At 60.3% G+C, this 26,377-nt stretch overlaps 1 protein-coding gene and 2 long non-coding RNA genes across 3 annotated transcripts; 2 read left to right on the top strand and 1 right to left on the bottom strand.

The window, feature by feature from the left end:
* Positions 1-4,246: 4,246 nt before the first annotated feature.
* LOC147574580 (uncharacterized) lies at positions 4,247-6,713 on the top strand. The gene is made up of 2 exons (XR_015243756.1): positions 4,247-4,347; positions 6,142-6,713. It is a non-coding gene; the product is annotated as an uncharacterized LOC147574580 (long non-coding RNA).
* A 3,919-nt stretch (positions 6,714-10,632) lies between these two features.
* On the bottom strand, positions 10,633-15,729 carry ENPP7 (ectonucleotide pyrophosphatase/phosphodiesterase 7). Its single transcript, XM_086685615.1, has 5 exons — positions 15,450-15,729; positions 14,131-14,276; positions 12,339-12,965; positions 11,328-11,682; positions 10,633-10,715 (listed from the first exon to the last, which is right to left on the bottom strand). The coding sequence occupies exons 1-5, from the start codon at positions 15,700-15,702 to the stop codon at positions 10,633-10,635; spliced, it is 1,464 nt and encodes a 487-aa protein (XP_086541741.1). The 5' UTR covers positions 15,703-15,729.
* A 2,569-nt stretch (positions 15,730-18,298) lies between these two features.
* Positions 18,299-23,022, top strand: LOC147574579 (uncharacterized). Its single transcript, XR_015244348.1, has 2 exons — positions 18,299-22,475; positions 22,619-23,022. It is a non-coding gene; the product is annotated as an uncharacterized LOC147574579 (long non-coding RNA).
* Positions 23,023-26,377: the final 3,355 nt, after the last annotated feature.

Below are 26,377 nucleotides of genomic sequence, written 5' to 3'. Positions count from 1 at the left end.
CTCTCAAGGATAAATAAATGAAAAAAAAAAAATAGCAAACCCCGAGCCAGAGGCTTTTCAGGGCCTCCCCTCCGTCCGTGCTGTGTAGGAGAAATGGCTCGTCCCGGACAGACACGCGTCCTTCCCGTGGCCAGGGCTAGACGCCCACAAATAGGTGCCGCGGCCCGAAGTCGGTCTGTTCACCTGAGGTTTTCATGGAAGTTGCTGACTCTCCAGGGGGCTTTTCTCTGCCATGTGCTTGTGCAGAAAGGCTGGCTTTTGTGTGTGCCGTCCAGAATGCGTTTCTCCCAAGGGGCTGCTTTCTCCAGTCAATTCCAGTTGGGGCAGACGTTCACCCTGCATGTTTTATCGGAAGGTGGGAGGTGTCGTTCAGGCGTTGTTCCCCGGGGTTTGGCTGACACCTGTGGGGGGCCCAGAGCGGCCTTAAGGAGTCACAGTGCCCCCTGGAGGGTCCCTGCCCACCTTCCCCGAGCCTTTCTGATGGAGGGTCGGGGCTCCATCCAGGCTCTGGTGGGGGGGGGGCACACCCCAGCTCCTCCTCCCGGCGCCCCTCCCCCAGCCCCTCTTCGGGTCCCTCCCCAGGAGCATTTATTAGCAGCCAGAGGACCAGGGAAGCCGGGTACATAGACGGGGGGCCTGCTGGTGCGGCTCCGGGGCCTGAAACAGCCGCTGTGCAGCCTCCCTGATTTCTGTTTTATGTTTGGGCAGACTCCCAGAATCTGTGTTTGTAAAAACTCGTGCTAAAGTACATATAACATAAAACTTACCATTTGAATGCTCCCGAGCATATAATTCAGTAACATTTAGGACATTTCACAGGGTCGCACGCCTCCACTACTATCCGGTTCCTGAACGTTGTCATCTCCCCCAAAGGGAACCTGTGCTCACCCAAGCAGCCCCCTCCCCGCCCCTGTGTCTCCCCTTGCCCCCCCCGCCCCAGCCCCCTGCAGCCACCAGCTGCTGTCTGTCGCCCAGGATTTGTCTCTTCTGGACACGCCGTACAGAAGGAATCATAGGATGCGTGGCCTTTTGTGACTGCTCTCTTTCTGCCCGCATGTCCGCGTGGCCTGTGTGGCATGGCTTCATTCCTTGTCATGGCTCAGGCACGTTGCATGGTGTGGACACACCTCACTTCCGTTGTCCTCACGTCTGTCCACGCACCTTCATCTGGGCTGTTTCCACCTTTCGGCAAATGTCAAGAACGTGGCTGTGAACATCCGTGTAAAGCACTTGCTGGAGCACCTGTTTTCATTCTCGGGGCGCCTACCAGCCGTGGGAGCGCAGGGCCACACGGTGACTGTGCGTCACCCGCCGGGGAAGCACCTGACTGCTTTCCGCTGCGGCTGCGCCTTCTCGTGGGGCCTGCCGGCTGCGCGGAGTTCTGGCCCTTCCACATCCCCCGTGGCACTTGGCGTTTCCTTTCCTCCCTCCCTCCTTCCTTCCTTCCCTCCTTCCTTCCTTCCTTCCTTCCTTCCTTCCTTCCTTCCTTCCTTCCCTCCCCCCTTCCCTTCCCTTCCCACTTCCTGTCCTTTCCTTCATTATGATAATCGTCCCCTGGGTGTGAAATGGCATCTTGTGTTATGGACTTGCATTTTCCAGGCGAGTGTCTTTCTCTGTGCTGAGCCACTTGCGTCTCACCGTCTCACCGACCGTCTCCCACTCTTTGGTCCAAAAGGAAGGGGAACAGCGCCAGCGGCCTCCAAGGTGCTTTGTGCTCGGAGTTCCTATACGAATTTGGAAAAATGTCCTTTGGTACTTTTTTAGGTTGGGAGCCACCGTTTTCGTTTTCTGTCATTAAGTTCACAAGGCTGCAAAGGGTGTATCGTAAATACCAGTTTAAAAGGATACAATGGTCCCTCACTCTCTAGAAGCAAAACCCGACGTTCTGTCCCACTTCCAAGGTCATCCAGCAAGTCGTATCGCTCACAGACAAACCGAGCCAGAAAACCACTCTGCGCCCCGAGAGAACCCCAAATCTGAGTCCCCCCGGTAATAAAATCCTGTTTCTTTCCTGTGGACCTGTGATAACACCAAGAATCTCAGGCTGCCCTTTGCCCTTCCCAGTCTGGGGTCCTGACCTTCAGGGTCGGCCTAATCGTGAGAAAGTGGCTGCTGGAGACTAGGTCTTCTCCCGAACTTTCTTGCCTTTTAAATACTTGACCGTATTTTTGTGCGGGGCCTTCTGAAGTCTGCCTCCCCTGCCCTCTTGGCAAGAAAATGGTCTTTTCTTTTCCTAAATGCAACTGCCCCCCGCATCTCCCTTGGGCAATTCTTTTAAATATATCAAATGAAATGTAAATAATGCAGCAATGTGACCTCACAATACCCAAGACGGGGGGGGGGGGGGGGGGGGGGGGGGGGGGGATTCCTAGTTCTCTTCCCTTCCCCCCAGGGGCGTCCTGTGTCACTTCTTCCACTGAATCTTACTTTAATAAAAACATTTTTATGTTTGAAAGTAAGTCACTAATCACTCAAGCAGAGGCCTCTGGAACAAAAACATAATTTAAATTGAAAATGTTTTATTTCCCGTGACTCTAAGTCTCTCAGTTAAAAAAATTTTTTTATTCTGGATCGAGTGAGTAATGGAATTAGTCAATTGACCGAACCAACATTAAGTGTATTAAATTGTGTATATATTGGGGCGCGTGGGTGGCTCAGTGGGTTAAGCCACCACTTCAGCTCAGGTCATGATCTCACAGTCCGTGAGTTTGAGACCCACGTCAGGCTCTGTCCTGACAGCTCGGAGCCTGGAGCCGGCTTCGGATTCTGTGTCTCCCTCTCTCTCTGCCCCTCCCCTGCTCATGCTCTGTCTCTCTGTCTCAAAAATAAATTAAAAACACATTAAAAAATAGTGTACATATTTATTACATACATATATAAAAGTTAAATGTTTGAACGTCTCTTCATGGGATGGATAGGGCGCATGTTTTCAAACGGTTCGTGTGTCTTTGGATGACTATTGCTTATGATCTGAGACATGGTCCAGAATCTCTTCATCCCTGGTGTGAGTGTGTTGGTGAAGATTCTGAGAAGACTTGTTTCTATAAATTCCCACCCGGTAACGGGAGAAAGGCGCCAGGGCTAGGTGCCTCCTCTTTCTGAACCGCTTTAGCGATTTAAGTCAAAAGTCACAACAGCGACTTATCACCAAAAACATTTTAAAAAATTGATTGGCTCGAGTTGTCCTCCAGATGAGCAAGATTGCGGGCTTTCTCGGCACTCCCGGTAGGTGAGTGGCCCCGGGTCCCTCCCTGGTCCCCAGGATCCCCCACCCTCCTCAGGAAGTGGAGGTGTCCTTGAGGTCCCGGTCTGAGGCTGCGGATCCTCGCTGACCCAGCGACCCGGATCCCGACCCCCTCGGACCCGGCCCGCTGCGCTTTAGCTGCGCCCGCGCGGGGGAGGGGAGGGGCGGGCAGGCTGCAGGTGTCTGGGCGCTCCGGTAGGGTTGATGGTGGGGGCCTCCCCGGACAGCCGCGCCGACTGTCCGGACGGGGGGGGGGGGGGGTGCGTGCCTAGGAGGCCACCCCGCCTCTGAAGCGGCCCCGCAAGGTGGGTCTGCGGAGAGGGTCACAAAGAGGAGAGGTGCACCAGCCTGCTGCGCGTGCGCGGACCCGGCTGCCACCCTCTGCGGGCTGTGCCTGCGAGTGTAGACGCCGGGGGCCTGTTGCAACCGCGCATCTTCGGGTGTCCGGGTCCCGGGTGGGTGTCGGGCGCGCAAGCCCGTGTTGTCCTAGTATTTACAGCGTGTGGCTGGGATGGGAAATAATGCGTACGGCGTGGGGTGTGAGTGGCGCGTGCGCGCCTGTAGGCGGCGCGTGTTCTGGCGTGTGCGTGTGTGTGTACGGGGTGTGGAGGTGCGCCGTGACAGGGCGGCGTGCGTGTGCGCGGAGCGCGCGGCGTGCCCATCGCGTCCCGCCTGCGCCCCCAGCGCCGCGCTCAGGGACTGCGCACCGTCTGCGGCCCTGGCACCACCCACCGCGCGGCGCGGAGCCCAGAGCGCGGCGGGTAGCCATGGCAACAGAGGCTCCCGCAGCTCCGCGGTCTGGGTGAGGGGCGCTGCGCCCCCCGACGGCGGGCGTGGGGGAGGGGAGGCCGCTCACCCCCAGAAACGCGCGGACGAGGCGGGACACACCCCTGCGAAGCGCCTCTGGCTGACACCCCTCGGGATACCGCCCCCCCCCCCCACCCCGCCCCGGGCCCATCCTCGGTCCCTGCTGCTTGCCTGGGGGGTCCTGGACCCCTCGCTCCGGTCCTCTGCAGGCCTGGGGCTGGGCGCCGAACCTTTCCTGCTGCGAGTGGATGAGCAAAGCACTTACTGCTGCTGGGTGCGAAGGCGCAGCAAGACAGGTGCGTCTTAGGATCCTGCTCCGGGGACCGAGCCTGGATCGGGTCACAAGCACGGCTGTCTGGTTTTATGACCGACAGCTGCTCCTGCTGGGTCCCGGAAGGATGGGCCAAAGAGAGCCCCCCTGCCCCCCCCCCCCATTCCCACCCCCAAGCGTTCGACGTGGCTCTTCAGTGGGGAGGAGAGCATCTGGGCCAGCAGCTCCCTGGGGTCTGGAAAAAAGACTTACTTCCGCCAGCAAGTAGCACCTGAAGGAAAGGGCTGGCCTGGCCCTCCGGGAACTGAACCTGGGGATATCTGCCGCCCCCCACCCTCGCTCAGGGCCAGCCAGCCAATGAGGCTGCCTCGATTCTAATTCTGTTTTACCTGAGGAGGTTGGGCAAGACCAGTTTGCATTTACTCATTCATTCATAACCCTTAGTAAGTGCAGCCATTCTGAAGCGTGGTACCGAGGCCAGCGGCAGGAGAATCACCTGGTAACTAGTCAGAAGTGTAAATTCTCAGGCCCACTCCAGGCCTCCGACCCAGAAACGCGTGTGCGCGCTCAGGCTCACCAGCACAGCACCTGGTCTAACAAAGCGATTCTGAGGCACCCTTGCATTTGAAAACCGCTGATCCGGGGTGGCCTTGGTGCTGGGCGCGGGGCTGCGTGATCCCTTCCCTCATGGGATCCTAAAACAAACCTGATTTGGAAAGTTCTCCTTCTCTGGACTATCAGCGTTCACTTGGGGCTCCATCTACAACTGGGGGGAACGAATACTCTGACCCCTCCCCCAAGGCTGATGTGGTTATTTCCGAGGGGCGGGAGGAGAAGCTGGAGGAACCCAAGGTTCTGAATTCCTATTTCAGAAGCTGCTGGAGAAAGGCTTCAAGGGGTTTGAAGAGCCCAAGAGCGCCGCCTCCTGGTGACAGCACGCGGGGCTGGCTCTAAAGGGGGGAGGCCTCCTGACAAAGGGGACTTTCACGGTCCCTCCGACACCCTGTCTCTCATGAACTGGCCAGTCAGTACTTGAACGTGTCACCCATCACTGCCTGGCTAAAGTCAACAAAGGCTTTGAGCAGACAGCTGTACGTGGACGAATGGTGTATCCGTGTGAGTCCTCAGTCACCTCCACGGGGCTCGGGAAGGCAGTGCCGCTTTGTTTCAGCCGGGGTTTTCTCCCGACTGTTTTGGTTGGGCCGAGAGTAAGATGGAGTTTGCACGGTGGGTTACAATGTTAGTTTTCAGCAGCGTCCCCAACTCCCCTGGCGGGAGTCTTTGGACAGCAGCCACCGGGGAGACTGAGCGCTGGCCTCCAGGAGCCTCCGGGGTTGGCCACGTGGGGGGAAGGGAGAGCAGGCAGGTGGGAGCACGGACGACCTCCCGGTCGTGTGCCTCTGGCTCCCTCTCCTTTACCGTTTCTAAATTTTGTCGTGTCTACCGGCCATCTTTGCTATGGCCCCAGTCAAGGTACTGCCCTTACATCAACACGTCCCTTTTTTCCCTTAAGTTAATTTTATTTATTTATTTATTTATTTATTTATTTATTTATTTATTTATTTATTTATTTTATTTTTTTAACAAACTTTATTTTTTTTTAATTTTTTTAATGTTTATTTATTTTTGAGACAGAGAGAGACAGAGCATGAATGGGGGAGGGGCAGAGAGAGAGGGAGACACAATCCGAAGCAGGCTCCAGGCTCCGAGCCGTCAGCCCAGAGCCCGACGCGGGGCTCGAACTCACGGACCGCGAGATCGTGACCTGAGCTGAAGTCGGACGCTTAACTGACTGAGCCACCCAGGCGCCCCCGTTAAGTTAATTTTAAAAAGAAAAACCGTTGAAATACCAGACATAAATGGAAGATCAGTAGCTCTCACCTCAAACCGAAGGTGATCATAAAACCGGGGACAACGCAGGTATAACATCGCGGCCACGGGGTGGCCCGTCACCGCCCTGAGCCTGGCTCCTCTGGGTGCTAGAGCAGCGAGGTGCTTCAAGGCTTAGCGTCCCCGACCCGAAACTTCCTGCGAGAGAAGCAACGTTTGGAGGCGAATGGCAAAAAGAGCAGCCGTGACTCCTCGCTGTTCCGCGTGTCTTCGCGTGGGCCTGAAGCGTAGCTCGCGGGCCTCCCGTGGGCCGGATCCAGCTTGCGAACAGTAACTCACCTAATCGTTAGGACCAACGTGTGAGACGGAGACTCCTGTTGTTCCTGATTTTACAGTGGGGACGTGGCCCAGTGGTCAGCAACTCGCGTGGGGCTGCCCAGCATTGCGTTAGAGGGTCTGAGCCTGGGAGCTGGGGCTGGGTCGCCCCCGGCCACACCGGGCGCAGGGCGGTCCCCACCACTGCACAAATGAGAAATGTAGCCTCACGGCACGAAGCCCGGATCATGTTTCTTTCTTTTCTCTTTGAAAAAGTCAGTCGGACGAGCCTTAGAGTGTCTGTCGGCCCATCCTCTGCAAAGCAGCCAACCGTGGGCTCTCAGAGGCAGGCTGGGGGTCTTTCGGGGGCCTGTGGGTCGTGGTGGTCACACAGGCCCCTGTGGGTGCTCGGTGCTCGGCAGCTGTGAATGCACGCGGATCCCCCTCCGGGTCCCCTCCAGCCAGATGGGCAGACTCCCCGGGGCCAAGACCGGATTCGGGCCTGTCCGGAGTCAGAAGCTGGTGTGTGGGCTGGCAGGCTGGTCTGGGTATCCTGCGCCCGGTAGGCTCTGATGGGGGGGGGGGGCGTTCCTTCTGGGGAAATGACTGGATGCAGGGCCTGTGAGGCCAAGGCAGGACTCCGGCTCCGGGCAGCTGGTGAGGCGGCTGTCGAGGGTGGGTTGGGATGGACCCTGGAGGTGAAATGGGGACCCAGTCACAGGTAGATGAGGCCCAGGGAGGGGAGGGGGGCTCACAGGCAAGGGGTCGTCTGGTCCCGCAAACCCCTCCTGCGGAGTCGCGTCTCACAGTGTTACAGCTGGATTTGTAACACGCAGTCTCTGCCGCCCGGCCTTCACCTGGGGGGCCCCTGACTCCCAGCGTTCTCCTGGGCAGATCTCAGGGAAGTATGCATCTCCTCGTCCCCTCACGTTTTCCGATGAGGACACTGAGACTGCGCCCCGAGGTCACAGCTTGTGAGTGGGGGACAGACTGGAGTGGGAGTTGTCACCCAAAGCCCTGCTCTTTAAAAGTGGTTTTGAGTGCATGGTCCGGAAATGCTTTGGTATGCGCAGTGCGCAGGGGGCAGCATGGCGGACCGCATCCCTCCCGCTCCTGGCCCGTCTCTGGAGCCGGCAGTGCTCCCCTGTTCCTGGGAGTGCTCCAGGGTGTTTATTTACGTGCAGACGTGCCCGCATGCGTGCGCACACACGTACACACGCACACATACTCTCCCCCCTCCCCCACGCCCACCCGTGGGGGGTCTCCTATTTGCAACGTCTTCGCCTTTTTAAATTACTTTTATTTTTTTGGCTGAGCAATGATGTGGTTCCCTGTCAGTTCACAAAGAGCCTTCTAGCCCCACCCCCTTGTGCCACCTCTCCTTGGCAAGGCCAACCAGGGCCTGTCCCGCAGGAAGAGCGGATGGGTTCCGGGGGGTGGGGGTGAGGGGTGGTTAGTCGTCCTAGGTTGTCAGGAATGCATCACACGCTGGGGCCAACTGGTTGGGCTGTAAGAAAACCCAGCAGGCTTTGGAGCAAAAGGCCTGTAGCCACGGTGGCTACTGTGACTGTAGCGGCTAGGCTGTCCTTCATTCCCCCTGGAGCAGGAGCCGCCGGGGACCGGCGTGCGGACTCGATCAGGCAAAACGTCCCCGCCACCGGCCCTGCGCCCCGGGTGGAAGCTGGAGCCGGGCCGCCGGACCTTCCCGCGCGGGGCTCCCGCGCGCCCCCGCGTGGCCGCAGACGGCACGGCTTGTGGGGGCGGGGCCTGTGGGAAGAGGGGTAGAGGGGAGGGGAGGGGGACCCTGCGCCGCCCCGGACCTGGGCAGGGGCCCCACTGTCAGCACCAGAACGACTGAGCATGAGCTGGGGCTGTGGGAACACTGAGGTCTGTGGTCAAGTTGGGATTAAAGGCCCATCCGTGTCCAGCGGACTCACGCATTGAGAGGGCAGCTTCTGGAGGCTTCCTGGAAGAGGCGGGCCTGGAAGAATAAGTGTCTGTTGGCTGGTCTGGTGGAGAAGAGGAAGCAGGGCTGCAGGGAGGGAGGGACTGGTGGGAAATGGGCTGGACAGATAGTGGCCTGGACACTCATGTCAGGCTGTGACTGAGAAGGTCCCCCGTGGGAACTCCTGACCCTCAGCTGACCCCCACCCCGGAGGGCACTCGGGGCTGCAGGTGCGGGCGGGGCTGGGGTTGGGGATGGCTTGTGGGGGCACTTTCCTAGGCCTGGCTGGGGGGTCCTGCAGACCCAGAAGTGGGGAGAGCCCGAGGGTGCCTCGGTTTCCCCTGCTCTCAAGCCTGGTGAGGAGGACTCAGGTCGCAGTGGAGGGCGGCCACGTGTGGCAAATCCTTTGGGCACTGCCTTTGGAGCGGAGAAAATGGCCTACGAGACAGCAGCCGTAGTTCCGAACCGGATTCGGCAGCTGTGACGCCAAACCCAACGGGGGAGGTTGTCTCCAGGGCTCCGAGCTCTGGGCTGGGCGCCAGCTCCGTTGTGAGGGCTGATTCTGCAGGCTTTTCCCAACCCGGCGTTTGTGACCTTGCTCTGGGGCTGGAAACTGGCTTGGTGGGCCGGACAGCAGGTTTGCTAGCACGCTTCTGGGGCAGACCTCCCTGGGACCATGAGCAGAGTCAGGTGCTCTAACCTCTCCCTTGCCTGTGAAGTCTGAGCCCCCTCTCGGCTGGAGGGCTGGGGAATCTTATAATATCACCGTCTCGTGCCGGAAAACCCACTTCAAGGACCCGATCCCCCTGCGCACAGAAAGCTAGTGGTGGACACAGCAGAAAGTACTCCAGACAAGGGATTTAAAAACCGGTGCTCAGACAGAGTCCCTTTTGGTGATCTTGGACTAGCCCGCTAACTTCCCAGGCTCCAGCGTCCTGTCTGGGTAAGAAGGGGGTGGCTAAAATGATCTTTCTGGTTCCCTCCAGCTCTACCATTCAGTGGCAAGTGCCCCCCCCCCCCCCCACTCCTCTGCAGCCCCTCTGCCTTCTGGCCTCCCTCCTATCTCAGCTGCCACTGGTCCCTGTCTCTCCTCACGTCTCAGTGAGTGACTGTGGCCCTTCTGGGGCAGCCCGACCCTGAGCTGCAGACACGGCTTTCATATCTCGATTTTCTTTACCCCCAGAAACAAACCTTGTAAGTCAGGCCCTTTAAAGGTATTGCGAACTCGTCCGTTTTACATCATCTCCACTCTGTCCCCAAGATGTTCTGCCCGGACCCTGCGGGACCTTCCTAACTGGCCACGCTCTGGCCTCCTGTGTTCTTTTAATCATTGGTGTCGAATCAGGTGCCCCCTCCCCCCACCATGTCCCTCGGCTAGGGGCTCCCCACGGCCCGTGAGGCAGCTCCGGGCCCCTCTGTCCGTGGTGAGCTCATCCTTCCTCCAATACCAGCCTCCAAGCACAGGCCTCCCTTCTCTTCCACAAACTTGAGGAGGCAGTCTCGCCCAGGGGCTCTCACTTGCGCTCCTGGAACCCCAGCCCCCGGGGCTGGGCATGGCCGCCAGTCCTCCTCATTCAGGTCTCCCCCTCCCCCGTTAGACGGTCTCAGTCGTCTTGCCCACTGATTCGTTCTCTGCCCGTTGTCTGCCCTTGGCGGCCCCTAAATTACAAACTCCGGGGCGTGGGGCCCAGACTGTCTTGGCTGGTATCCCCAGACCCGGGACACCCAACAGGCTGTGTGGTCTGGGAATGAATGAATGATTTGGCTTCTGCTTTGGCTGGAGGGCTGTGGCACCACACGGCAGAAACCAGGCAGGGCTATCGCTCAGCAAGCTGAGTCCTCTGGGCTGGCTGTTCCCTGTGTGTCCCAGGACCTGCCCCGCAAACCTAAACCCCAAGGCTTCTGAGTTCTCCCTTGTCCCGGGGCACAGCACGGACTTGCAGGCGGCCGGGTGGGGAGGAGGCTGGGAGGGTCCCAGTGTCGTGGGTGGTCTGCTTGGGAAAGACCTGCTCCAGGCCTAGAGCAGGGCAGCTGGAAGGGGCCTGCGGGGTCCTGAGGACTGACTCCTCTCTGCCCGGTGAGGGGGCCCAGGTCAATGGTGGGGGCATCGGGCTGGGGCAGCAGGGAGCACGGTCCCACCCTCCCCTCTCCTCCTCTTGCCTCCCCTCCTCCTCTCCTCTCCCCTCCCTTCCGCTCCTGGGCCTCTGACCTTGAGTGGCATTATGCGACCTTGGCCAGAAGAATCGTAGCCGCTGAGAGTCCCATCACCAAGGGGCACCGGCCACGTGGCATGAGGGCAAACCCTGAGGAAATTTGGAGCATCCAGTGAGTGAGGGAAGCCAGAGCATATCACTTCCCCCACTCTCCCATGGTGGCCCGGGTGCCCTCTGCACCCCCCCCCCCCCATGAGCCCCTGACCTCATCTCTCACCACGGCCCCTCCCCTGCTGAGCAGCCCCTCCCCACCTCCAGCCAGGCCCCTGCTGGGGTCCACCGTCTTGTCTGCCCCTGGGCTGGGTCAGGGTCGGGGCGGGGGGGGGGGTAAGGGTGTGCTGGGGGGAGGCCGATCCAGGAAGGAGGCCTCCCGTGGCCATGTGGGACAGTAGGTTATGTGGCATCAGAAGCCCGGAGGTGGACTTCACCAGGAGGCCTGTCCTGTGGGCAAACCACCTACTTCCCTGGCCCTCAGTCTCCCCGCCCCCAACAAGGCTGCTCCCCTTCTGTGCTGCTCCCAAGATGCGCAAAGTGCGCTGCATGGTGTCGGGTACTCGAGATGTTTCCGGAGTCTGGGGCGGGGAAGGAGAAGGCGGCCCCACACGGCTGACGGCCATCCCTGGTCAGGGCAGGGCAGGCGCGCACACACAGTCTGCAGGTGCCTGGGGGCAGAGCAGGTGCAGGCGGACGGCAGCACCTTACCTGAGGGGGACGTGGGCGACACGGTGCTGAGGGGCCCGTGGCTGGTTTCCTGCAGTGTGGGCGGCACGGTGCTGAGGGGCCCGTGGCTGGTTTCCTGCAGTGTGGGCGGCACGGTGCTGAGGGGCCCGTGGCTGGTTTCCTGCAGTGTGGGCAGCAGGACGCTGAGGGACCCGTCGTTGGCCTCGGGCACGATGCCCAGCAGCTTGCACATGAGCTCGTACACGTGGATGCTCTCGAAGGGCTCCACCTCCAGGCCCCGCTTGAAGCTGGGGCCCACGGCCCGGAAGATGGTCTTCATGTCTGTGACGTTGTTGTGAAAGCCGTGTTCCCCCTTGTTGAATTGCACGCTCAGTCTCTGCCGAGGAGGGAAGGTCCTGAGTCTTTGCGGGGCTCGAAGCACACCCCCGCCCTCTCTGCCAGCCGCATCGCTGTGTTGGCAGAGGACCCCCGGAAGGCGTTCACACGTAGGGGCAGGGGAGGTTCTCTGAATTCTGAGCCCCCAAGGATCCGCGGCCCAAGAGAGTGCCTCAGCAAAGACCTGGTGACAGAGGCGCTGACCCCAAGGACGCGGGGTGGCGCTGGCCGCCCGGGGCGCCTGTGCACACCAGCGCCCCCTCCCTGACTCCCCCTCCCAGCCTGCATCTGGCTTCCCCTCCGGCATCCCGTGGCTCTCAGCTGATGGCAGAGCGGGCCCCTTGCCCTTGTCCCTCCCACCCTCCCTCCCTCTCTCCCTCTGGCCGGTCTTCCCACACTTTGACCTCCACGCATGCACACGCACGTACATGTGTGTCCACGCACGCACCCAGAACGTGTACGAAGCACACACACGGATCTTACGCACGTACACACATGTGCACGTGGACAGACGCACTCCCACCACGTGGTGATGGGTATGTGCCTGTGGCGGCCCGCGCCCCTCAGACTGGGGGCCGGTGGGAGACGGAACTAGAGGGAGGCCCGGCGGCCCAGTGAGGGAGCCCGTCCCCAGCCGTGATTCTGCGGGCAGCTCACCCCGTGGATGACGTAGCCAGGGTCGCTGAACATGAGCAAGGGGGTGATCCTGGAGTTGTTGGCGTAGTGGAGGGACGAGGGGAAGGACTCCTTCTTGAAGACGTGGAGTTTGGGGTGGGCGTCCTTGAGGACCTCGTACACCTTCTCCAGCTTGCCCTCCTTGGGGAGCAGCATCCCGTTCGGCCCGTAGTCCAGGAGCTCAAACTCGATGTCCTTGAAGGTGAAGTTGGGGAACTTGTGGAACTCCACCAGGTCCGGGGCCTGCTTGTGGACGGTGGTCATGCCGTGGTCCGATGTGATGATCAGGTTGAGGCTGTCCTGCAGGCCGCTGCTCCTGATGCTGTCCCGGAGGTAGCCCACGGTCCTGTCCACCTGCATCACCATGTCCTTCCTCTGCTGGGACTCGGGGCCGTACTTGTGGCCCGTGGAGTCGGGCTCCCCGAAGTAGAGCGTGACCAGGTCCAGGCCCTCCCCCGTGAACCAGGTCATCACCGTGTCGATGTTGGCTTTCCACTCCTCCTCGTTTCCATAGTTGTGCAGAGCACCTTCCTTCCGGCTCAGCGTCACGGCCACGTTTTGGTAGGTGACGTTCCCGCCAGGGTAGAAGAAGGAGCCGGTCTTTAGGCCCTGCCAGGGAAGGTGGCGTGGGAGCCACGGGCCTCCTTGAGCTCGGCCCCTGCCTGCGCCCACCCCTGCCCTCCCCTCTGCCCACTCGCTCTGCCCTACACCTGCTCCAGGCGTGGGCCTTTCTTTGGGGGAAGCCCTTTTACAACTCTTATCTTACGTTCCCGGGGCCGATACCGATTTTATCGAGGAGAGAGCAGGTGCCCCGTGGACTCAGCACCAGTGCGATAACGGATATAGACATGTCCCCAGATACGCAGCGTCCTCATCATCACTACGGCCCTAGGCCCTTGCCCCGAGGCTGAGCTGTCCGGACGGCCCTCCCCTTCTGGCCTGGAGCCCGGCCCCTCCCCGCAGGATTCTCGTCCAGGTCCTTCCCCCGTGTCCTCTGGCCTGCCCTTGCAGCCTTCAACCTGGCCACCCATCCGCCTTTCCATAAATCGATGGCTGCTTTATTTCCAGATCCATCTGGCCCCCCAGCCACGTGCCCGCGGTTGTCCGCTCCCCCTGCGTCCTTCTGTTTGGACTGAGCGCCGCGGAGGCCAGGCTCTCGGCCCCTGCTTGCTGTGAGTGAGCCTGGCATCCGGGTAGCTCCTTCCAGAGCGGAGGGACTCCGACCTGCGTGGACACCCGGCCTAGAAGGTGGGTGTAGGCTCCGAAGTTCATCCTGGGCTCATCTTGAAAGCATCCGTTGGGCCTTGTTGACTAGAAACCACGCCTGTGGTGGGGCCAGGAAGCTCCCAGGACGTTGCAGGATGGTGAGCTCCCCGAGCTCAACCCCACAACCCACCTCTTACTTTGTCTTCCTCCCTCTGGAACTTAGCCGCCCAGCCCTGAGAGGAGCCGGGAAGGGGAAAGGCATCAGGCTGTTTCATTGTTATGTGCCTTTTGGTCGAGTGACGTTATTTTTCCCGTGGGGACCCCTCTGCCACTGCCAGGGGTCCAGGGGTGCAGTATTCCCTCCCGGCGGGGAGGACGGAGCAGCCCTGCTCGGTCCCAGGGCTCCAGGGAGGACTGGGCGGGGCGGTACCCACCGCCCCCAAGGCCCCTCTATGCTGGGAGCCCAGGACTCCAGGGCGGGGAGCGGGCCAGCGTGGGTCTCGAAAGGTCTTTCTGGGCCTGGTCCCTCCTTCCCCTCTCTCCCGACTGCCGTCTGTGGGGGCATTACCTGCCTCTGGGCTGTGATCCAGATGGGTAAGCTGCCATTGTCCCACCACATCTGGACGCCCAGCGTGGCGTGGTAGGGCAGCTTCACCTTGCTGGTGGTGTTGTAGTACATGTTGTGAACCACGCCGTGGTTCTCGATGTATTTGCCTGTGGGGAGGAGGCAGCAGAGGGGAGGTGGGAGGTGGGCGGGCTTTCTCACGTGCCGCCCCCCAGGAGCCCAGGTTTGGGGTCCCAGGCACATCCTCCCCAACCCAGAGGTTCCATCCGCGGTGCCGGTGACTTATCCTGCGGCTAAATGTGCGCACAGCGCAGCCCCACCCGTGCGGGGACGTCATTTGTAGCCTCTGGGTTTTAGCAAAGCCTGGGAGGGACCCAGATGGCTCTCAGGAGGGAACTAATTAATCAGTTACGGCCCGGTCATAACACAGAATCCCGGGCAGAAATTTAAATGAACTCCCAGCGGAGCTCTATCCACGAGGTATTTTCTAAAGTTCACTTTTTGCACGGGAAACACGCGCACGTGCGCTCAGAAGGCGCAAGAGGGGGGACGATGAAGAGTGTGCCCCCTTCCCCCGCACCCCCGTCCGCGATCTACGGAGGACGCAGGTGACGTGCAGGTGTTTGCAGTGGGAGCCGTGGTCACAGCATGCTGGCGTCAGGATGAGCCGTCCGTAAGGAATGGGGTCCCCCCTCCAAGGTCACGTCCCCCCAGAGCCTCAGCGTGTCACCTTGCTTGGGGATGGGGTCTTTGCAGGTGCGACTAGTGAGGTCAAGATGAGGGCAGTCTGGGTCAGGGTGGGCCCTGAGTCTATGGGCAAGCATCCTCACGAGATGAGGGGAGGCACAGGCGGGAGGGGCGGCTGGGGCTGGACCGACGGGCAGGAAGCGGGGAGCGGCAGGAAGGGCCCCCTGAGTCTCCCTGCTGACACCTGAATTGTAGACTCCCAGCCTAAATAGGGCGACGGTGGGTTCGAGGGGACCCTGGGGGCGGGGACAGCAGGGAGCCTCAGGCTCATCTCTCCTGCCTGCCTGTCTGAAAGCCAGCCACACTCACCACCTCCAGAAGCCCTCCCAGGTTGCCACCTTGGTTGGGGTCACTGTTTGAAACGAGACGGCTGGGTAGTTTTGTGCCTTGTGTCGGTTGTCACCGGCCGTGCTGCGTCTCCCCAGTGACACATCCCCTCCTGGGGGTCACCTTTGTCCCTGTGCGGCCCCCCGGGGGGACAGGGCTCTGTGCATACACTGGGTGCCTTCTGTTGGTTCCCCCTGGTTGCTCAGCCCCCTCCCCAGCCCCAGGCCCCACCCGAGGCCAACGCTCACCAGTGACCAGGGTGAAGTGGCAGGGGCTGGTCATGGTGACGAAGGCCGGGGTCATGTAGCGTGCTTTCACCCCGTCGAGTGCCATGGCGTCCAGGTTGGGGGTGGGTACGTCCTGGTCATAGTCCCAGCGGAAGCCGTCAAAGGACACCAGCAGCAGCTTATTCCGGGAGACCTTCCTGCCGACGGGAGCCCCTGTCCCCGGAGCCAGGAGGGTGGCCAGGGCCACGGCGAGGAGGACAGCGAAGCGTCCCATGATGGGTTTTTCAGACAGGAAAGCCTCCGGGCTCGTTCCTGCTGAGGAGCAGAGCAAAGTCCCAGGGTCAGCCGGGCCGATCTGATCCTGTGCCTCTTTGAACACAAGACCTGCACATACCTGCGTCTCGGAAAGCGGCCCTGGTCACCGCACCTGCCACCCGGGCCCGGCCCTCACGTGGCATCTGCTTTTATTGCCAGCACAGCCTCCTGGGCTGGGTGCTCCTCCCACCTCGTGCCCGTGTGTCCTCACAGGGAGGGTGGGGACCGGTCCCGAAGGCCTGGATTGCAGAGGAGGCCACTCCCTCCAGAAGGCCTGTGTCCCCACTCCACCTCTCCTAGGCGCTCTCGGCCCCGGTGCCCTGCTCGCCCTGGCCCCAGAGCACTCGGAAGAGGGGGCTCCCTCGTCACCTGTGCTCATGGGGGTGGGCGCACGCGGGAGAGGGACCCCTGAGTTCAGTGTGCAGCCCCCTTCTCTGTCCCTGTTTCTGTCTCTGTCTCTCTCTCTCCCTCTCTCCGTACCTACGAAGCTCGTTCTATGAGCCGGGCACGGTTCTCCGTTCTGCGGACACAGAGTGAAGGAGACAGACCTGCTCCTGGCTCCTTTCATTGTGGTTGGGGACACACAAAAGACAATGAGTGGGCAGGTAGATCAGCAAAATAGTGAGGTTCTCGGAAAGAAAGCAGGCAGGAGGGTGAGACGGAGCACATGGCTGGGGAGGGGCAGCAGAGCAGGTGGCCGGCCAGGGCCGCACCAGAGGACGGCGTGGGTGGGAGCCAGGGGCAGGTCAGAGGGTGGCGTGGCGGGGCCTGGGGCCTGGGGGGCTGTGGTAGTACCAAGTCGGGCATTCTTGTGCAGGTCAGGGCAAAGCCAACCAAGGGAAGGACAAAACTGATCTAATTTTTTTTTTTTTTTTTTTTTTTTTTGATTTTTGAGAGCCAGAGAGAGACGGAGCACAAGCGGGGGAGGGGCAGAGAGAGAGAGGGAGACACAGGATCAGAGCAGGCTCCAGGCTCCAAGCTGTCAGCACAGAGCCCGACGTGGGGCTCGAACCCACGAATGGCGAGATCGTGACCCGAGCCGAAGTCGGGCACCCAACCGACTGAGCCCCCTCCCAGGCGCCCCTGACCTGATGGTTTTTAAAGAAACAAGGTGTTCCCCCTGCAGGAGGGTAGGCCTGAGGAAGGGGCAGGCTGGGATCCGTGCAGGGAGGTGCCTGCCAGTGTCTGGGCAGGAGGGGGTGGTGGCCCGGACAGGGCGGCTGCTGTGGCGGTGACGGGTGCCAGGGAAGTACGGAGGCCTTGCTGGCCGACTGCACGTGGGGGAGATGGCGGGTGGAGGGAAACCAGCATTCCATTTTAGCCACCCCGTGTTGGGGGTGCCCGCGGGCAGCCCGAGTGGAGGTGTCCGGTGGGTGGTACGTCCTGATTTAAATTTTCTTCACCTACAAACCTGTCAACAGCAGGCCTGACTTATGACGGCTGCAGCAAGATGTTCTCGCCAAGCGATGCCCAGCTCACCACCACAGAGGCCATCGGAGCCTCCTCCGCGGTGCGGCCCAGGGACCACAGGGGCAGATACCAGGACCCTCCCCCCCCCCCCCGCCGGAACCCTACTGAAACACACCCTGGGGAGGAATCCCCACACAGCAACCGGCCTTGGAGGTTCTCCCGTCTGCCGGAGTCTGGGAATCCCGGACAGGCGCACCGCACGGACTCCTACAACCAGCGCCGAAGGGCGGCCTGCCAAGTGGTGGGCCAGGCCACAGCAGGTGCAGGGAGTGTGGCGCGGGGCCCCAGCTCCAGGGATGGAAGCGGCAGCTGTGTGTGAGTGGGTGCAGGTGCCCTGGGAGAGAACAGCGGGGCCTCATTTACACCCGTGTGGGGTCAGGCCCAGGAGGGCTACTCTGTGGGTCTGACGTCCAGGCCGCAGAGTGGGCAGGAAAGCCTGCCTTCCAGGTGGGGGGCAGGCGTGCAGGGGAAGAAGTGCCGGGGCTCCCAAGGGTGGAGGGGGAGAGGAGGGGCGAGGTCGGGCTGGAGGCTAGAGGGGCAGGCCATGGAGGAGCCCGGGTTTTGGGGTAGCTGTCTTTCAACGTTCTGTTCTTCCAGACCTCCAGAATAAGATGGCTGCCAAGAATAAAGACTACAATTCCCAGCATCCCCTTCAGCGAGATCTGACCATGTGACCCCCGTTATGGCCAATAGGATGAAAGAAAATGTCATGTGACAGCCCCAGCCTCTTCTCTCTGGAGTGCTCCTCCCGCGGGTTCCCCAGGCCGGCGCTGAGGGTCTCCCGGGGGGGCGCGTGGGAGTCCTGGGTCGCGTGGCCTGTCGCCTGCGTCCTCGCTGCGAGTCGTGCGCGCAACCTGTCTTGCTTCTGTTTCCTTGTTTGGTTGTCTGTCGGGCTCAGCAGGATCCATCCCAGGCTCTGGGCGGCCTTGCTGGGTCTGAGCCGGGAGGTGACCTGAAATGCAGGCTGCTGCGTGGGCAGGGGGGAGGCGGGAGGGAAGTGGGCCCGACGCGGGGGTTTAGGGGTCCGGCCCGGGACATTGGGAGGGTTTGGGGCCGGCGCTGGTCCTGGCGGCGGGTGCGTGCGGGGTGCGAGCGACGGAGGCCTCGAGGACCTGTTGTCACAGGGCACTTTCTTCTGCTGACCCCCGTCCGGGGGAGGGGGGGGCGGGGGTGTGGATTCAAGGCTCCTGTTCACCCTCTGCTGCCTGCCTGGGTCTGGCCTGGAGATGGCGGAACAGGTCTGCTCCCTGTCGTCTCAATGTCTCAGCAGGCTTTTTTTTTTTTTTCCTTCCTGGATCTCATGGGTCACCCTTCCATCAGTTTCCTTTTCCTTCCATGGTCTCCTAGAACACTTCAACAAAAAGAGGGTGTGCTAGCTGACGGGAACCAGAAGTGACAGGGCACTGGCTTTACTTACCCAGGATCTCATTCAAGCTTGGAGATAGTTCTGGAAGGCAGGAGTTCGTAATATCCTCACTTTATGTGTGGGGAAACTGAGGCAGAGCGAGGTTTCAGGTCGCTCAGCAGACGGAGGAACCGGTCCTTGAAGCCAGGCTCGACAACCCTGCTTTGAACCACGTCTACGGGCCGTGGGTGCACCAGCCACTTGGGACCCTATCTTGGGCTTTGGGGCTGTTGACTGCTTTTAAAAATAGTGCAGCTGTGACTATGGTGACATCGCTGACTTCCCCTTCCACTTTCCCGGTGTTTCCTCCGGCCGCTACCTGGGATGCGGCTGCTTGGGCCTTAACAGTTGTGTCGCGGTCAGAACGGCTGAGCTCTTAGCTGCCGGTCCCACCAGCCACGAGTGGTGTCTCCTCTGCCCCACTGTCTCCACTGGGTTTTATTTTGTGTTCCTTTTGTGTGCTTAACGGGCGTGTGATGAGATTTTTCCAAGTCACAGTTTCTTCTGTCTGCTCCCACGTGCAGTTTATTCGTCATCTCTGACCACTGCTCAAGGTCATTGGATCTTAGGGCTTCATCAGTTTTGTTTGTATTTTTTTTTTTTTTGTGTCTTTCAACGTATGTGTCTTGGAACGTATATTCTGGAATCTACTTTTCATGGGTACTGACCAGTTGTATTTACCTCTTGTAACTTTCCCCACTGTCTTGCGCACCGGTCATTTCTCAGGCAGACGGTCGACCCGGAGCCCCCTGAAGGCAGGCCTGGCCATATTTGTCATGGTTGTATCCCCAGAGCCTGGCCCCAGCCAGCCCAGAGGAGGCACTGAACCCGTATTTGTTGGGTGAATAAATATGCGTGGAGGGAAAACGTATGCAAATATCTATCATGTTTTTGGTTAGGGAGAACATTTTTTACGATAAACTCTTTGACGGCAATTTTAGGTTTATGGAAACCTCGCAAAGATCGACTTCCCACATACCCTATGCCTGGTTTCCTCTGTTAGTAACATCTTACATTCTGCGGTATATTTGCATAACACATGAGCGATGTTCATAAGTCACTGTTCGATTCAGTACCGACAACTCCGTATTCTTAGATTTCCTCAGTGCTTGCCCTGTTGTCCCACCTCTGTACCGGGGTCCCATTGTGTCATCGTCCTATCTCCTGTGTTCCTCTCAGGTGTGATAGTTTCTCAGACTTCCCTTGCTTTTGATGACATTGGCGGTTTTGAGGAGTGCTGGTCAGGTGTTTTGTAGAATTTCCCTCCGTTGGGATTATCTGTTGTTTATCTCTTGATTAGACAGGGGTTATGGGTTTTGGGGAGGAAGGGCGCAGAGATAAAGTGTCATTCCCATTATGACCTATCAAGGGTACATCCTATCAATGTGACTCATCATGGTGCTGTGACCTTGATCACCTGGCCAAGATAGAGTCTCCAGGTGTCTCCACTTTCTTCTTACTCTCTCTTTGCCTGCTCTGCTCTTTGGAAGGAAGGCCACCGTGTGCTACCCACACTTGAGGACTGAGAGGCCACGCTCCACCTCCTTGGGGACAGAGTATCTACAGAAATTATTTGGAATTTTGAGCAGGACGTTTGTCTCTTCTCCCCATGTGTTAACCTGTTCAATAATTCATACCCGTGTAGACTCGCGGATGCTTGTTTCACACTGTGGATTATAACCCACTGCTGCCTGATTGATTTTTGCTGGTCCGTCCCAGGCCGCCGGGAGCCCTTTCACTCCTCCGGTGTCCCTTTGGCGTGCCCATCACTTTCTCTGAGCACTTTCTGCTCCCTGGCAACCACCTCTCATGTATTTCCTGCCCCCGTCCTACAATCGGGCATTTCTCAGGGAGCCTGGTTCCTTTTATCGGCAGGTGATGTTAGAGGCCAGGGGCTGGGTGTGGTTGTGCCCCTGCTGCAGGGTGTCGAGAAACTACTTGTAAAGTCGTAATCCAGCTGTCCCGGAAGCCCACGCTCCCTGGCTCCGTCAGGTGGACGTGCGGCTTAGGGACACGGCTGCAGTGCCCGGCACACAGTGGGGGTGAAGGAAAGAAGGCGTGGGTGGCGCAGGCAGAGTCTGGACCCCTGACGGATGTCCTCGCTTCTCCTCTGTCTCCGCGCGGCCGTTGGAGCGATGTCTAGAAACCAGGAATCGCCGTCTCCCTGTCCGGCTGCCACGCACGCCTGGGCTGCTGCCGCCAGGGGGCCCCGGACGCCCGGTGACGGGGTGGGCGCGACCGTGGGCTGCCCCCTCCGTGGAGAAGTGTGGAAGTCACGCGTCCACCCTCCCCACTCTCCACAGTGACAAGCGGCTAACCGGGCTCTAACAGGTCTCCCCACGCCCAGTCCACGCCCTGCGGAGGGAAAGCGGGGGTGTTGCTGACACATTGCGTGCTCTCGGGGACACGAGACAAAGAACGGCCCGATTGTGCAGTTAAGCTGGAGAGGAGCTTTGCCATCGGGAAGGAGATGAATGAAAATTTGACTCGGGGGCGTGGCCGAGCACCCTTCCCAGACAGGGTCCCTGAACCTGTGCCATCTTGGGAGGCCCTGTGACCCTCCCGGCTTGGGGCCGGATGGGGTCCTTCTTCCTCGTGTCCGGGGGCGGGGGGGGGGGTGGGGAGGCTGAGCCGTTGAGCCTGGGACAAACGTCTGGCGGGCAGTGGGAGGCCATCAGGAGCCACACACAGACAGGCCTGGGCTCAGCAGGTGTGCTGCCAGGGGGCACCACAACCTTTGCGACCTTGGTGGCGGTCCTGCCGGGAGAGACGGTGGCCCGAGGCTGGCGATTCCTTCCCAAAGGGCCGCCGCCATCCGGGGGCACCGTGGGGAAGAGGAGCTGAGCGGAGCAGCCTCCCTCTATCCCTCTGCTGGAGAGGCCCCCACCCCCCGCCCCCACGACGAGCACCCCCGCTGTCGTGGGAGGTGCTCCCCACCCTGCCCGCTGCGGGCGGGACCTGCCCACTGCTGGTTGTGCCCGATGACTGGGGCCTGACCCGACCTTCACGACAGCAGTATTTTATTAGTGCCACAATCCACTTTATCAATTGCTGCTGCCTTTTATTACCACTCGGGAGCTTTATCGCAGCGGCCACCTCGCCTCCAGCTAAATGAGGATTAATATTTCAACAGGATTATGTGCTGTGGGTTAGCAGTGCTCCCTGGGGACGCGGGGTGCTCCCCTCCCTCGCAGGCTGTCCCCTCCCCCCAGGCCTCCCTCCTGGCGTGCAGGGAGGTCGGGTCCTGAGATAGGGCAGCCGGGCCGCCTTGTTCGGACGCCAGGATGGGGGGCTGGGTGGGAGGGTTCGGGGCTGTGGGGACAGTTTGCCTTGAAGAGCGGGGTCTGTCCTGTGGGTGGGATGGCCCTGCAGGGTGAGGTCCCTGAAGAGACCAGATTGTTTCCTGGGGTCAGTGGGCTTGACCACCATGGGGGAGGGAGACAGGGGGAGGGGGGCACCGCCGTGCTGATGCCCACCTGCCCCAGGATCTCAGCCCGCCGAGTGACACAGCTTGTAACTTTGCCAGCTTCGGGCCCTCTTGGGCGTTCTCCTGGAAAAACATTTCCATTTCCTCTAAAGTTTTATAAAAGCAAGACTGTTCCCATCCGTCTCCTGATTCCATCATGGAAGGGACAAGACCCAGGTTCTCAGGCGGGGCTTTCAGGACCTGTGTGCTCGGCCCCCCGTGGGTCCCCAGTGTCCGGGGGACCCCTGCATCACCCTCCTTCCCCGGAGCCGCCTTCTCCTTCACGAGCTGGAGGAGGGGCCGGCCGGACCCACCCCCTCCCCCCAACTTGGGAGCTGTCCTCCACGGGGCTCCACAGGTCCTGCCGAACCACTGGTCACCTTCTCTGTAGGTATGAGTGAGTTTGTGTGTCTGTAGGAATGAGTGAATGAATGAGTGAATGAATGAATGAATGAATGAATGAGGGAGGGAGGCCGGCAGGTTGGTTCCCTAAATGAGGGACCGGGGCTGACGTTTGCACACCTGTGTTCACAGTGGCAGTTCACAAGAGCTGAAGCGCAGAAGCAAGCCGGGTGTCCACCATCGGCTGAGGGTCTGTCCACGCAATGGAGTTTACGCAGCCTGGAGCAGGAGGGGCCTTCCGACAGCTGGTACCGTGCGGACGGACCGGGCGGACGTGATGCCAGGTGGAATCAGCCAGTCACAAAAGGATAAACAGTGTAAGATTCCATTTATGTGAGGCTCCTGCGGTCGCCAGATTCACAGAGGCGGAACGAAGGAAGGGGCAGCAGAGGCCGGGGAGTTAGTGTTTCATGGGGACAGGCTTTCGCTTTGGAAAGACGACAGTGTTCTGCAGGTCAGTCGCACGGCAACGCGAGTGTGAATTTCGTGCTATGTGTGTTTTTCTACGAGTAAAAATTAAAAAATAAAAAAACCCCTGGAATCCCGGGGCCTTTCTGAGATGCCAACGATGTTAAGGGGGGTTCGGCACTAGGTCAGAGAATTCTAATTCTGTCTGGTAGGTAGAGAGACAGTTCTCTGGAGTGTGGACAACCCCACGTAGGCCCAGCTCTGTGTAAGGGGCTTCTAGACAAGGGTGAGAAGGACACGTAAGCTGAAATCGCAGTCATAAAACCTCTACCCTCCCGCCCTGTTTTAGAAATATTAAAATAGTTCTAGGGGCGCCTGGGTGGCGCAGTCGGTTAAGCGTCCGACTTCAGCCAGGTCACGATCTCACGGTCCGTGAGTTCGAGCCCCGCGTCCGGCTCTGGGCTGATGGCTCAGAGCCTGGAGCCCGTTTCCGATTCTGTGTCTCCCTCTCTCTCTGCCCCTCCCCCGTTCATGCTCTGTCTCTCTCTGTCCCAAAAATAAATAAACGTTGAAAAAAAAATTAAAAAAAAAAAAATAAATAAAAAAAAATAGTTCTAGAAATTTAGCAAGGACTAAGAAGGTAATTTTGAAAATAACTCCCACTCGTTTCAGAACATTTGGAAATACGGAAAAGCCTAGAGAGAAAAATAAGCATAATGTGAAAGCTCCCAACCCAAGGGGCCGTGGCGGGTCAAGTGTGACATAAATGGTAGTTTTTTTGGGTTTCTTTTAAGCGTTTAATATTTATTTTTGAGAGAGACACAGAGCACGAGTGGGGGAGGGGCAGAGAGAGAGGGAGACACAGGATCCGAAACGGGCTCCAGGCCCCGAGCCGTCGGCACAGAGCCCGACGGGGGGCTTGAACTCACGAACCGTGAGATCACGATCCGAGCTGAAACCGAGAGCCAGACGCCCAGCTGGCGGAGCCACCCAGGTGTCCCATGTCTTTCTCCCTCTGCCCGCTTAGCGAGTGGGGAGCAGCTCGGTGGCCAGCGCGGTGACATGGCCTGGGGGGGGGCGGGGGTGGGGGTTCCACCCAGCGGGGCCGCTGAGCTGCGCTCCGAGGATCAGGGACGCCCCCAGGCCCCGCTGGTCCTCACAGGCCCAGGACCCCTCGTTCCCCATCAGCGGCCTTCCTGTGAGACGGTCCGAGGCCCCGAGGCCCTGGATTTAGGCCGGTTTGGGAGTCAGGGGCCCCAGCCCTCCTCACCCATCATCACCTCCTCCCCGCCCAGCCGGGCTCGGTCTGTGCCCTGGACCCCAGGCAGGCTCAGGGGGTCGGTGAGCTCACCTGGGGGCTGCAGGATGATGCTCTGTGGCTGTTTCTGAGTGAGGTCGGCCGTTCTGTGGGGTGGCCGTTCTCCGGGGCCACCGCCCTGCTTGGAGCCTTCCGTCTGTCCATCGGTTCTCCCGTTTTTACAGCTTTGCTCCCTCCCTGTGCCCTCCCTTAGCTCTAACTCACCGTGCTTCTCCCTGAGCACATCACCGTTTATTCGGCGACCCCAGCTGTGCACCACGTGAGAAGGGACTCTTGGGTCCTGGCTGACAGGGCCGAGGGACACTGAGGTCTCACCGTGGAGAGCTGGTCGCGGACTGGTCTGGCTGGATGCCCAGACAGCATGACTGCGCCCCCGGGACCTCCATTCAGGGGCTCGAGGAGGCATCTCTGGAGGTTTGTGGGGGACGTTGGGGGCCCCTGGGCGGGGCGTGTGACTCTGTGCCTTCCCTGTGTTTCTGGTTGGTGCCCCACGTGCCTGCTTGTTTAACAGGCTTGCTTTCTGGATCGGCACAAAGGAGGTCCCTCCTGGGGCCACTACGCTGGCCCTGGGAACCCCGGAGGGGCCGATGGACGCTGACTGCCAATGGGGGTCGGCCTGGCTGGGGAGGTTGGGCAGTGGCCGGTCTGAGCCTTTCTCGGACCGGCCCGAACCACCCTGGGGCAGCCTAGCCCTTCCTGCCTCCTCTGGCGCCTGCGAGGTGACGGGTGGACCCTGGGTCATCAGCCAGCGAGGCGCTGGCCCTGCGTTCCCACCCGGGACGGATGAGCAGGGACGGACTGAGTCACCCGGAAACTTGCAGGGGGGCCTCGGGCAGGTGGCACCAGGTCTGGCCAGACTGCCCCCTTAATGCAGGCTGCCAGTCTCGGTGGCCTTGCCTGCCAATTGGGATGTGGGTCACCCCTCCAGGCACGTTTTCTAGCTCTGCCTGCTGCCACTCTTGGTTCATCTGGAAGTGTGGATCTGTAAGGACTGCGTGTTGTGGGGGAGGGGAGACACCTCAGTGCTGAGCCCAAGACTTGGGTCACTCTGGGCTAGAGCCAGTGGCCCGCAGCGTCCCTCAGCCCTGAGAATCTGCCCTGGGGAGGCCTCCTTGGCCTGTCCTGCCTCCCCCCAGCACCAGCCCAGCGGGTCCATCACAAGGAGGACAATGAGAAACGAGGCGTTTGATGTCAGGGTATCTCTCCTGGAAGCGGGAACTTTCTCCCTGGGCAGCAGAGGCCTTGGGAGGGCGTCTCCCCACCTTCTCAGAGACCTTGGCCCCTGGGGGACAAGGCAGATTGGGGGGTGAGGTCAGCGACATTGTCAGCTGACTGGGGCAGGAAGGCAGGGGCGGGCAGAGCAACGGGACCCCTGAGGGTGTGACCCCTCCCTCCCCACCCGGGTCCCCCAGTGACCAGGGATCCGGCGGCTCAGCTCCTGGCTGTGTGTGTTGGGGGGTGCCTCCGGGACCAGGCTGGTCACACCCTTGGTCCTGTCTGTGGCCGGGCCCTCCCGAGCCCCCCAGGGAGGAGCCCACTGCCCGCTGTCACCCCTTTGCAAGCACCACTCAGAGTCCGTCTCCCCTGCGGCTCATCCGTGACAGGGCCTTCCTGGAACTTGCTCTGTCACTGTCCCGTGGGTGTTTCAGGCGGGAATCTTTTCCTCTGCTTTCTTCTCAGGACTCTGGCTGGTCTGGGCGTCCGACCCCGGCCGTGGTCTCCAGGAGCCCTCGGGACTCAGGCCTGGAACTCCCCCCAAAGTGTGTTTCTGGGAGTGCTGGGTTTTGGGGTTTCCCCTCTTTCCCTTCCCCAGGGGCTGAGCTCTGTGGGGCGAGGGCAGTGGGGGGCACGGCCAGGGGCCGTTTTCTGGGGCTCTCTGCAAAGGGTAAATGGTGCCCATCCGTCCTCTGGCTCCTGGTGGGCGGCTGGCCACCTCGGTGGGTAGGGGTGGGGGTGGAGGTGCTGACTCTGCCCGAAGGCCAGAGCCAGTCGAGGGCCCTTCTGGGCACTGGGCAGCAGGAAGGTGACAGACGCCATCTGGGTCCCTGGGGACCGCCGTCATGGGATCTTCCCTTAGGGGAGCTCAGACGACCTGCTATCTCCAGGAGCATCTGTTTTATAGCCGCTTGGATGCTCTTTATGCCCAGATAATGAAGAAGGGCCAT

The sequence above is a fragment of the Puma concolor genome, chromosome E1, assembly GCF_028749965.1.
Source record: "Puma concolor isolate L17-30 chromosome E1, mPumCon1.1.hap2, whole genome shotgun sequence".
Taxonomy (NCBI): domain Eukaryota; kingdom Metazoa; phylum Chordata; class Mammalia; order Carnivora; family Felidae; genus Puma; species Puma concolor.
The sequence above is the reverse complement of the archived record's forward strand: the minus strand, read 5'-3'. Positions and strand labels throughout refer to the sequence as shown.